The 12,252-nt window shown below is 37.1% G+C and overlaps 1 protein-coding gene across 1 annotated transcript; it reads left to right on the forward strand.

Moving 5' to 3' along the window:
• Positions 1-8,602: 8,602 nt before the first annotated feature.
• Positions 8,603-11,881, forward strand: LOC129275845 (DNA-directed RNA polymerase II subunit RPB4-like). Its single transcript, XM_064109315.1, has 3 exons — positions 8,603-8,794; positions 9,201-9,302; positions 10,323-11,881. The coding sequence occupies exons 1-3, from the start codon at positions 8,655-8,657 to the stop codon at positions 10,399-10,401; spliced, it is 321 nt and encodes a 106-aa protein (XP_063965385.1). The 5' UTR covers positions 8,603-8,654; the 3' UTR covers positions 10,402-11,881.
• The last annotated feature ends 371 nt before the right edge of the window (positions 11,882-12,252 follow it).

The following is a 12,252-nucleotide window of genomic DNA, read 5'->3' on the forward strand; positions in this document are numbered from 1 at the left end:
ACATTTCTATATCATTATTGCCTATATGATTTATGGCTACCAGCCATACTGTAAAATGTCATTTTGTTGGAAATAAAAATAAAATGAGCATGACAAACATGATGAAGTAAGTCAAGCTTTAATCAGTAACCTGACAGGCAATGGATACATTGACATTCCTAAATGCAGAATACCAAGTTTAAAAAGAAAATAATGTATAGATGCTCTCACTATTATTTACCAATTTTAAAATGCTCTCACCATTATTTACCAAGTTATTCCTGAAGACTCTTGTAGAATGTTTTCCGAAGATTGCAGGCTTCCCCATCATCTGCATTTGACTCCATTCTTTTATGAAGTTTGATCATTTCTCTAGAGGGTTCCAATTAAGTTTGTAGCCTGTTGTTTGCCCTTCTGTTTGAATGCCATTTTCGTAACCATTAGTCCTAACAAGCTTTCCTGTTTCAGGGATGCCCTGTGGTCCGTTTTGATGAGCTTTAGCTGACTGAAAACTCTCTCTACTGTTGCATTAGAAAAGGGCAGTGATAGCAGCACTGAAATGACCTTGGTGAGATTAGGGTATACCAGACTTCCAGTCCCATCTTTTGCCATGAAGACATGCTGCCAGTATTCTTTCAGTGAAAGGTTTCCATTTAGCAATGGGTCCAAAGCTTGTTTCCTCCACTCTGTATCAGTATCTTGTGAGTTGGCTACATCACTTAGATATGAGAGCTGCTGAAAGACTGGTGAAAGTGATGGCATGGTGAGGTTGAATGCAACAGATGGAGACATGCAGGCATGTCAGGAAATCGAACTTATCCAGACCGCTGAATCTAGATAAGATCTGTGTCACACATTCCATCAAGAAGTCTTTACAGTGCTTATAGAACAACTGTATGTCAGGATGGTCTTTCCCTATGTCCTTTGCAATTTCATTAATAGTATGAGTTGCCTTCACACCTACATACACTTGAGAAAGAGGGACATGAGACTGGAGGTCATTAACATCAACATGTAGTAAAGATCTCTGACGAAGATATGAGAGCTTTAAAAAGTCTCCTGCCAAAGCAGATACCAGTTTCGAAACATTCTCCTTCAGGGAATGCAGCAAAGGTATGTCACTTTGAAAGAGTTTATTAAACTCTGTCAATCTACCAAGTTCAAATGCCATAAACTCCAAGTATGCTAATGTGTACTTATTGTTTAGACTTTTCAAGATACTGTCATTTGTGTGAGTTGGATCATTTAATGCAATACCTTGAAAATAAAGTTTAAGGGCATTATATTGTTCTAGGATTCTATCAATACACTGCTTCATTGACAACCATCTGGTCTGTCTACTTCTCAGAATTTGGTGCTTTTCGATGTCCAGGAACTCTTGAAATTCCTTGAATGCATCACATCTTTGTGAAGAGAGACTGAAGTGTGAGTGAATGTTTCTACACAAATCCTCAAGTGACTTAGGAAGTTTCATTGCTGCTTTTGAGGCACATAGGTGAATCAAATGACAGGAACACTTCACTGGTATAATCCATGGGAAATTTTCTGTCAGTAATTGCGACACAGAATGATGGGCTCCAAACATGACATTACATGTATCTGAACAGTATCCTATCACATTTCTCATTGGAATACCCTTTTCTCTCAGACATCCCACAACACACCTGTAGATTGTATTGGCTTTACCATCAGGCATACTGATGACATAAACTAGCACATTATTCATTCTGAAGTTTGATTTGTCAAAGTAAATTCCCATTACAGCCATCTGGCTTGTGGTTGACCTATCTGTTGTCTCATCAATGATCAATGAAAACTTGTTTTCCTTAAAGGAGAATGAAACCCTTGAAACCAGCTGAATCCATATCAAAGAGAAAAATCAAAGAAACACATTGTTGAAAGTTTGAGGAAGATTGAATGAATAATAAGAAAGTTATGAGCATTTGAATATTGAGATCACTAATGCCATGTAGATCCTCCCATTGGCAATGCGACCAAGATCTGTGATGTCACACACGTACAACTCCCTCATTACTTAAGTACTTATTTCACTTATATTCTCACTTTTATAGAGTCTATCACAAGGTGAGGTGTTCTCTTTATGAGAGGACAAGTACAGAGGTTTCACAACATTATATCATTGATGAATCGTTTGTCATATGATTAGAATGAGCAAAAAGAGATGTTTTGGGGTATATTTTCAGTGTCCAAAAGGGGAGAGTTGTTCATCTGTGACATCATAGATCTTGGTCGCATTGCCAATGGGAGGATCTCCATAGCATTAGTGATCTCGACATTCAAATGCTCATAACTCTTCTATTGCTAGTCCTATTTTACTCAAACTTTTGTTGGTCTTATTCTTTGATTTTTCTGCTTTCACAAAAGCTAACTTGCTCCAAGAGTTTCATTCTCCTTTAAGCTGATCTATGCCTTCCTTTATAGCATAATGAAATCCCAAAACCTGGCAAATTGTATTTGTTGCCTTCTGTTTTCCAAGGGTGACATGTTTCAGTGTACAGTCATTTGGGAAAAGACTTCTCATTAATGCAAGAAAATCATCAGATAGTGAAATTGGAAGGTTATTCTCCACAAGAAAACTTGCAATCTTTATTTCCATTTTTGCAGCCGGTTCTGAGTGTCTTGATGTCGAAAACGCTGAGTTTATTTTCGGTTGTGACTTTTCAAGATGGGCATGCATTTGAGAAGCTTCTTGATGTGACTTTGTCCCTGCATGTCTTACAAGTGCTGTTTTTGCACAACCTACCTTTGTTTTACAGTATTTACAATACGGGTAAATTTTACCCAATTCCTTCTTAACATTAAGCCAATTTGAGAAGCTGGGATCTGAAAGCCAATTATCACAAAAATTTTGTGTACACTTAGCTTTTTTCTTTGTCGCTGAACTTGAAGAAGTTGAGGAAGACTTAGTTGAAGAAGCAGTACCGGTAGAAGTACGATGCTTGACCCCGGCTTCGGTCCGTGGAGGCTCATCAATCATGCCAACAATGGCAGTGTCGTCACTGTCGGCGTTAGATGTGGATTCATACCTTTCATCACCGTCATCCACAACCTTGCGCTTTGTAGAACTAGAAGTTTGATCCATGATTTCCAAATTCCAATGTTCAATATCCTTTGTAAAATCACAGAAGTTAAAACCAAGCCAACATCAAATAAATGGACAAGTTCCAAAAGGTTCCAAAGTTCCAAACGAGTCCTGGGGACGGCGCCACGTGTTCCGTTTAAACTTCCCAAACAAGTTTTTGAACAACATGCTAGCTGTACTGCATGTGCATCCTCCAACTCAGAGCTCAAGGTAGATCTGCGCGAATGCAGCAGTACCATAGACATATACGGTAGCTATAGTTATCACTGTGTGTGCACATAAAATACATGTCTCAGCATGCCAAGGAAAAAGAAAGTATAGCACACCAGCCAGCATATATTAAAGAAAATTTAAATAAATGTGGATTTAGTAGTCTCACATCCAGTCGTTTATTGTGTGAGAAATTGAACACTTTTAAGATTCATCATTATTTTTTTCTTTATTTTCCTCGAAATTCAATCAATTTCCTTGAATTCTCAGATTTCCTTGGATTTCCTTAAATATTCCTAAATATTCCTTGACTTTTTTCATTTTTCCTTGTAATTCCTTGAATTGTCAAAATTCCTTTAAAAAATCCTTGTGGAGTCAAAAAATCCTTAAAATTCCCTAAAACAAGGAAATTTCCTTGAAAGTGGAAGCACTGTCTACAATGCTCAGCTCAGTCTGGTAAGCCGCATCACTTGCAGAAGAATATGACATTCAAATACAAAAACATCACCTTAGAACCAATAGACAGGAAAAATTGGTTAAAAACTCGAGTTAATTGGTTTAACATGAGAATTATTTTCACAATATCAGAGGATGAAGCCTGTCCTTTGATATTTCAGGCAGTCATTCAGTTCACTTGACACTATAGCCCTTCTTTCCAAATCTCTCTACTTTTGTGGAATCATTTGTTTACCTAACCTTGTCTCCCTTTTTATTCCATCAGCTAACTGTTATCAATCTGTGTGGTGATATGCAAAGAAATATACATTGCATGATATTGCTTCTTATTCTTCCTCTGAATAAAGTAAAAATCTTAGAAATAACCACATTTCTAGGGCAAATATAAGCTCTGCTGGAGAGTACATGGGTTTGTACTGTGCTTATATACAACTCAGTTAAACACAATGGCCCGTATTCTGAAGTCGGGAATATTATTATTATTATTATTAACTTAAACTCAGGTGTAAAGTTGTGGTTTAAGTATGGCGAGCCAATTGTTACATAAATCACTAACAGTAGAGATATCATATTTCAGCTCATTTGGCTCTCAAATCATTCATAATTGTCTAGGAAGTATAAATAGATGATTGTCTTCACCATCGATGTATCAGGAAAGAGCACAGTAAACATAAGAAACATACAACTTAATAAAAATTTTGATACTTTTGGCTTCCCATACTTACACCACAACTTTAAACCTGAGTTTAACTTAAACCCGACTTCAGAATACGGGCCACTGCCATTACGTGACATCACATGAACGGGCCCTTTCTCTGTGAGTGAAATTGTGTTTCCAGCTCTCAGATTTAGGTGGCTTTTCGTTGGTTAAATTTGTTATTTTCGTTCTGTTTTGTTACTTGGATGGAGTTAGATACCATTATAGGGGTTGAAATCCTACTATCGATGTGAAAATCATCGTCTTCATATGTCAACTTTAAATGATAAAAAATCTTTGATAGATGTAAACAAATTTAACCTTTTAACCAACACTTTGGTAGTTGTTTAGTCTAACTTTTTTTAATAACACAAGATTTATTCTGAGATTTGTGAATGCTTTAAAATAAAAGTCAAGGGGCTGGTGGGAGTGTGGCCCCTTTCCATATGACGTTCCACACATACAGTGTATTTTATGCTACGCACATTGATGTCACAATGGATAGACAGGTGATTAATCAGCTCTAGGTTTCAGCTGATTTTTCACACAATATGCATTCTAACTGCAGATCTGATGTGTTGCTTTATAAAGCTAATTAGCTGAAAATAATCCATGGACCAATGTTTTAAAATAACGCTCCAACTTGCTCCAACAAAATTGCTGATAGTTTAAAAACAAGCACAAGAACTGCTATTTTTGTCTCGCCTGCATAGCAGAGTGAGACTATAGGTGCCGCTTTTCCGACGGCGGCGACAGCAGCGTCGTCAACATTGAAATCTGAACCAAGGAAAGTTTTTTGAAATGTCATAACTTAGAAAGTATATGGACTTAGTTCATCAAACTTGGACATAAGGGTAATCAAGCATTACTGAACATCCTGCCTGAGTTTTAGGTCACATGCCCAAGTTCAAAGGTCATTTAGGGTCAATGAACTTTGGCCGTGTTGTGGGTATTTGTTGAATTAGCATCACACATGTAACTTAGAAAGTTTATGGATCTTGTCCATGAAACATGGACATAAGGGTAATCAAGTATGAGTGATTATTTTGCACACATGTTAAGTCACATGATCATGGTCAAAGGTCATTTTGGGTCAATGGACATAGTATTTTATTATCAAATGAATATTTTCTTTTGTGAATAATTATTCAATAGCTGTATTCAAATTCACTACTGCTGCTATTTCGAATTGCATAATGCAGGCGAGACTGCCAGAGGCATTCGACGTGTTTAATGTATACATCGCTCGAATACCGGTACATCTTTCTGTACAAGCTAGCAAAGATTTGTGAAAATGACATGCAGTTTTAATAAAGTGCAGTATTTATTTTAAGTGGCACTTTGGGCAGGTAGTAGTCACTTGCCTTCTAACTCAAGCAGTTGATGGACTATCCTTTAATGTCATCTTTAAACTTTCAGAGTTTGACCAAGCAGAAACCCTTGCTTCTTATCTCAGAGTCTCGATGCTCCTGGAGCAGGGAACAGTTTGCTTCTTTTTAAAGCGGTCACTGGTGGCTTGGGCAGAAGGTACTCACTTGCTTTCTTAAACATTTAATGGATGGACTATACTCTTGTCTCTGATCTTTCAGAGTTTGAGCAAGCAGAAACCCTTTTGATCTCAGAGGTTTGGATATGCTACTTGAGCACAGAAACAACAACAACTCACCTGTTTTGGGGCAAGTACCTAATAAACTGATGGACCTTCTTGCCTTCTATTCTAATATGATTAACTTTAAACTTTTCTTTTGTGTAATCTTTCAGAGTTTGAGCAAGGAGAGATGCTTCTGATCTCAGAGGTTTGGATGTTACTGGAACACAGGATGGACCTACTTGCCTTCTATTCTGATATGATTAACTTATTAACTATTCTTTTGTCTAATCTTTCAGAGTTTGAGCAAGCAGAGATGCTTCTGATCTCCGAGGTTCGGATGTTACTGGAACACAGGATATACCTACTTGCCTTCTATTCTGATATGATTAACTTATTGACTATTCTTTTGTCTTACCATTCAGAGTTTGAGCAAGCAGAGACGCTTCTGATCTCAGAGGTCCGGATGTTACTGGAACACAGGATGGACCTACTTGCCTTCTATTCTGATATAATTAACTTATTAACTATTCATTTGTCTAATCTTTCAGAGTTTGAGCAAGCAGAGACACTTTTGATCTCAGAGGTTCGGATGCTACAGAAACAACAACAACTTGCCTCTTTTGGGGCATGTACCTTCTTAAAGGAGAATGAAACTCTTGGAGCAAGTTAGCTTTTGTGAAAGCAGAAAAATCAAAGAATAAGATCAACAAAAGTTTGAGTAAAATAGGACTAGCAAAAGAAGAGTTATGAGCATTTGAATGTCGAGATCACTAATGCTATGGAGATCCTCCCATTGGCAATGCGACCAAGATCTATGATGTCACAGATGAACAACTCTCCCCTTTTGGACACTGAAAATATACCCCAAAACATCTCTTTTTGCTCATTCTAATCATATGACAAACGATTCATCAATGATATAATGTTGTGAAACCTCTGTACTTGTCCTCTCATAAAGAGAACACCTCACCTTGTGATAGACTCTATAAAAGTGAGAATATAAGTGAAATAAGTACTAAAGTAATGAGGGAGTTGTACGTGTGTGACATCACAGATCTTGGTCGCATTGCCAATGGGAGGATCTACATGGCATTAATGATCTCAATATTCAAATGCTCATAACTTTCTTATTATTCATTCAATCTTCCTCAAACTTTCAACAATATGTTTTTTTGATTTTTCTCTTTGATATGGATTCAGCTGGTTTCAAGGGTTTCATTCTCCTTTAATAAACTGATGGACCTACTTTCCTCCTATTCTGATATAATTAAGTTAATATTGACTATTCATTTGTCTAATCTTTCAGAGTTTGAGCAAGCAGAGACGCTTCTAATCTCAGAGGTCCGGATGTTACTGAAACACAGGATGAACCTACTTGCCTTCTATTCTGATATAATTAACTTATTGACTATTCATTTGTCTAATCTTTCAGAGTTTGAGCAAGCAGAGACACTTCTGATCTCAGAGGTTTGGATGCTACAGAAACAACAACTTGCCTCTTTTGGGGCAAGTACCTTCTTAATAAACTGATGGACCTTTTTTCCTTCTATTCTGAGATAATTAACTTATTGACTATTCTTTTGTCTAATCTTTCAGAGTTTGAGCTAGCAGAGACCCTTCTGATCTCAGAGGTTCGGATGCTACAGAAACAACAACTTGCCTCCTTTTGGGCAAGTACCTTCTTAATAAACTGTTGGACCTACACGTACTTTCCTTCTATTCTGAGATAATTAACTTATTGACTATTCTTTTGTCTAATCTTTCAGAGTTTGAGCAAGGAGAGATGCTTCTGATCTCAGAGGTTCGGATGTTACTGGAACACAGGATGGACCTACTTGCCTTCTATTCTGATATGATTAACTTATTAACTATTCTTTTGTCTAATCTTTCAGAGTTTGAGCAAGGAGAGATGCTTCTGATCTCAGAGGTTCGGATGTTACTGGAACACAGGATGGACCTACTTCCCGGGGGGGCCACTTCCATTCACGAGTGGATACCATGCGTGACCATGGGGTCTCGAAAAGCACCCTAAACACGTAATTTCCATATTCTGAAAATGCACCCCTTAACAAGTATTGGCGTGTGAAACCCTACCCTTTACAAGTATAGGAAACAAAACGATACTCTTGGCAAATGTTCCCTGAAATGAACCCCTAAACAAGTACAGGAATGTTTTATTGTTATGGGTCCTTCGGTCGTCGGCTTTACCGTATTTGGTTTAGTACGACCCCACCTTCTACACCTCGCGCAAATCGGACTCTAAACACGAAGTGTTGGGGCAAAAAGGACATCCTTTATAAAACATTTTAATTTTGTTTTATCATCCCCGCGAATTCGACCCTAAACACGTAATTTTCCTAGCGAAATAGATACCCTTTTTTCATTATTTTTGTGTTTTTGACACCCTTATCACGTTACGTACATAACGTGCCCTATCGTGAAAAAGACATCCTTTTTACGTGTTTTTTTGGTCGCGCATGGTATCCACTCGTCAATGTAAGTGGCCCCCCGGGGACCTACTTGCCTTCTATTCTGATATGATTAACTTATTGACTATTCTTTTGTCTAATCTTTCAGAGTTTGAGCAAGCAGAGACCCTTCTGATCTCAGAGGTCCGGATGTTACTGGAACACAGGAAACAACAGAATGAAAGTCAAGAGGAGGAACAAGAACTCAGTGATGTTTTCATGAAGACACTCAACTACACAGAGAGAGTGTCAAAGTTTAAGAACAGAGAAACAATTGCTGACGTCAGAGGGTAAGGATTTTTGTTTTTATTCCTCTTCACCAGCATTCCTGCTACAGGGGGGCTGGATGTTGCCCCTTATATTTTAGCAAAAAATCAAACAGTTAATGGATCAACTTCACACTTTCCTTGTTTGTGCATTTGAAGTTTTATGAGCCATTTTAGGTATCCATGTCAAAGGTCAAAGGTACAAGATGGGTGTTGTTTAAACTAAGGAACTGTTGATGGAATTGGATACTTGACTCATGTATGCATACAGGAATTATATAATCGACTTTTTGAGGTCAATAGGTAATAAATTTAAATTGCACAGTTGATAAACCATATAGTCTCTTCTTTTAAGATGATCTCTTTAGTGATTGTAAAAGTTTACCTGATTTATGCACTGTGTTTCTTATATTATGTACATGTATGGTAGGTTATTACAGCAGCAGCAACCTAAGCTCCACAAGTTTGAACTCGCTCTACTTGCCAACCTCTGTCCAGAAACTGCTGAAGAGGCTAAAGCTCTCATTCCAAGGTATTATTGGCTTGATCTATTTTACATGTAGTTCTCTTTACACATCAGAGTGCTACTTGAATATGAAGTTATTGAATTTCTACCAAAGTCAATGAAAGTGCACAAAATCCTAATATATATATGGATGAATGACAACCATGAAGAGGGTAGATAACAAAAGCATATTGTACCTCCATGTAGGTTATCCCCTACATGCACGTATGAAGCTAAAAATGGTAAAAACAAATTTTAATGATACATTATTAACATTCTCTTACATATTACACATGGGCACACGCATATGCATGAAAATCCTATCTTTTGGGGTTGATAATAAAGGGACTTTAATAGAGACCAAACCAGCGTGGTTATCATTGATGTCAAAATTACTGAAATTAGAAAACAATCATACATCAGTCAACCATTTTTTTCTTTTTCTAGTATATATATGACACAATGTAGTCTTAGCATTATTATCTTTCTCCATATCAAGAGCACTGATTCGATTGGTGATGTGGAAAAGTGGAGATATTATCAACATTTTTGTCCTCAGATGATGCTGTTCTTGCTCTCTTAAAGCTGAGCATTGCTATTTGTTTTTTGCTACTATTATCATTATTATCTATCATCATTTATCATTATCACAGACTTAACTGTATAAAGGGTTCCCACAGTCATGGAAAATCCTGGAAAAATTTGTGGTCATGGAAAGTCAGGGAATTTGAAAAATTTGTGAAAAGTTATGGAAAAGTCATGGAATTGCATTTACCTCTTGGCTATGGCAGCTTTCCAGTTTGTCTTGTCTCGCAACTCTCATACTCTGTGATCATACTCTGCTATTATAATTTGTGTTCATGATTTCCATTTTTCCCAGTTTTGTGACATCCCAAATTCTACCTAACTCCCGGGACGTCACGGGAATTCATGGAAAGCAGCAATTTAGTCATGGAAAAGTCATGGAAAGGTCATGGAATTCTGTTTTCAAATTTCTGTGGGAACCCTGTGTATATCATTTTGTTATTCTTTTCTTCCCGTTGACAGCCTTGAAGGAAGATTTGAGGACGATGAGCTAACGGAAGTCTTGGAAAACATGCAAACGAAGAGAAGCTTCCAGTACTGATCGATGCTTTCATATAGTACACTCACCCAGAGTAAGCTTTCCATCAATGCAAAATGGGGTCGGTGATCTTTCAAGACTATCTGTATATATGCTTCTAAAAGTTGAATCAGGGCCCCATCAAGCAATGAGCTGAAATTGGTCTGATCGAATGCAAGTACGGCAAGCCGGTGACGCCAACATCTAGAGTAAATGTATATGTCCATTCAAAGTGTTTTCTAAATATAATGAATGAACGATTCGATGGTATTTGCTCCGATGACAATTGCTCCGATGGAAAATCTGCATGTAATTCCAAACATAAGACCTAACCTCCGATTTTAAATAGACCCTAATCCTTATCTTTACATTATTCTGAACCAGAAACTCGATTACAGTCCTAGCTCTAACCCTATGCCCTCTGAGATATTAAGACTGAAGCAAATGTCGCAGGAGCAAATGTGTCACCGAATGAACAAGAATGCGTCACTGTTTAGACAATCAGTGTGCTCTTTTTTGTTTAAAAAAAGGATATTATGTGAGTTTGCTACGTGGAGATGACATTGATGGGTTTTCCATAGTTGAGATGGACTGGATCAATCACAACACTTTGTGAAACAGGGCCCTGGATGCCTTTGTCGGAATTGATTGGCAGAAGAGTTATACACAACCCAAAGTCGATTTGTGAAAAGACCATTTTCTACAAGATCTATTTTTCAATGGACAATCATTGGGATATTTCTTCCCAAAATAATTCTCAAATTTTCTCTGGAACATTTTGGCAGAGGACATGTTTTCTAAGGACAAATTTACCATTATCAGCTTAAATCCTGAATAGGTCATGTAATAATGGAAATATAAATTCCATCCTGTTTTTATTTGGTTTATACCCTAGTCACACTAAGGCAGAATGAAGATACTTGGGATATTCCTGTATATTCAAATTGCATTCTAAATACCCCAGAAAGAATTATGAAAGCATTCCAAATGTTATGGGAGATATATTGCGCATGATTTTTAGGGTTCTTCAGCAAAAGTTATTGGGCTAAATCATAAACTCTGGTCCTGAATGTCTTCTATGACACAATCTTTATTATGAAATTTGTTTTTTTTTAATCTGTAAAAGCTACTGGATATTAAAGTTATGCTTATCACAATATTCTTCATTATTTTATCATCATAAATCAACAGAAAATGATACTATTTATTACATGTACAAGTTTTTCCACTTGATTGCTGAAGATTTCTGTTGTTACCGGATAAAAATGTTCTTGTAAATACCATGGTTAATACATTTTGATATTTGGAGAGTATTTTTTGACAGGGAATGAAAAAGGAAATGCTGATAATTTTACATTGTGATTTCTATGTATACAAATGACTAAAGAGTAATGAAGATTACCGGTAAGCTATAATTGATATTCCATTTGCAGAAATTTGCAGAAAAATCGTTTTGTAAGACATCTGAGTAAACTTATTTGTATAAAGTTTTGTACATATTATAGATGATGTTGAACCTTTTGTGTTTTTATTTTGACATTTACAATGATTGGGGTATGAGGTTGAGACAGAAAGAGAGAGAGAGAAGGGGGGGGGGGTTGGATGGTGGGAGCACCAAAAGATTGTCAAGGTTGTATGGGAGTGTGTGTGTGTGTGTGTGAGAGAGAGAGAGAGAGATGGTTGGGGAGCATGATAGATCAAGGAGACTTGAAGGGGGTTAGAATGAGGGTGGGTGTATAGGGGTAGATCCGGAATTGACCAGGGGGCCGTTTTATAAAGCTGATCATAAGTTAAGAACTTAAGAGTGACTTACAGAACGGCTGGTGATCCTTTCCTGTGGTCAATGATATTGACCATTAAACGTTCATTGGTGAT

The sequence above is a fragment of the Lytechinus pictus genome, chromosome 14 (assembly GCF_037042905.1).
Source record: "Lytechinus pictus isolate F3 Inbred chromosome 14, Lp3.0, whole genome shotgun sequence".
Classification (NCBI taxonomy): domain Eukaryota; kingdom Metazoa; phylum Echinodermata; class Echinoidea; order Temnopleuroida; family Toxopneustidae; genus Lytechinus; species Lytechinus pictus.

Excerpts from the sequence above, each read along its gene's own strand:
- LOC129275845 (XM_064109315.1), top strand. The coding sequence starts at position 8,655 with ATGTTACTGGAACACAGGAAACAACAGAATGAAAGTCAAGAGGAGGAA. Across the intron at positions 8,795-9,200 it reads ACAATTGCTGACGTCAGAGG|GTTATTACAGCAGCAGCAAC; the intron begins GTAAGGATTTTT and ends CATGTATGGTAG. Across the intron at positions 9,303-10,322 it reads GCTAAAGCTCTCATTCCAAG|CCTTGAAGGAAGATTTGAGG; the intron begins GTATTATTGGCT and ends TCCCGTTGACAG.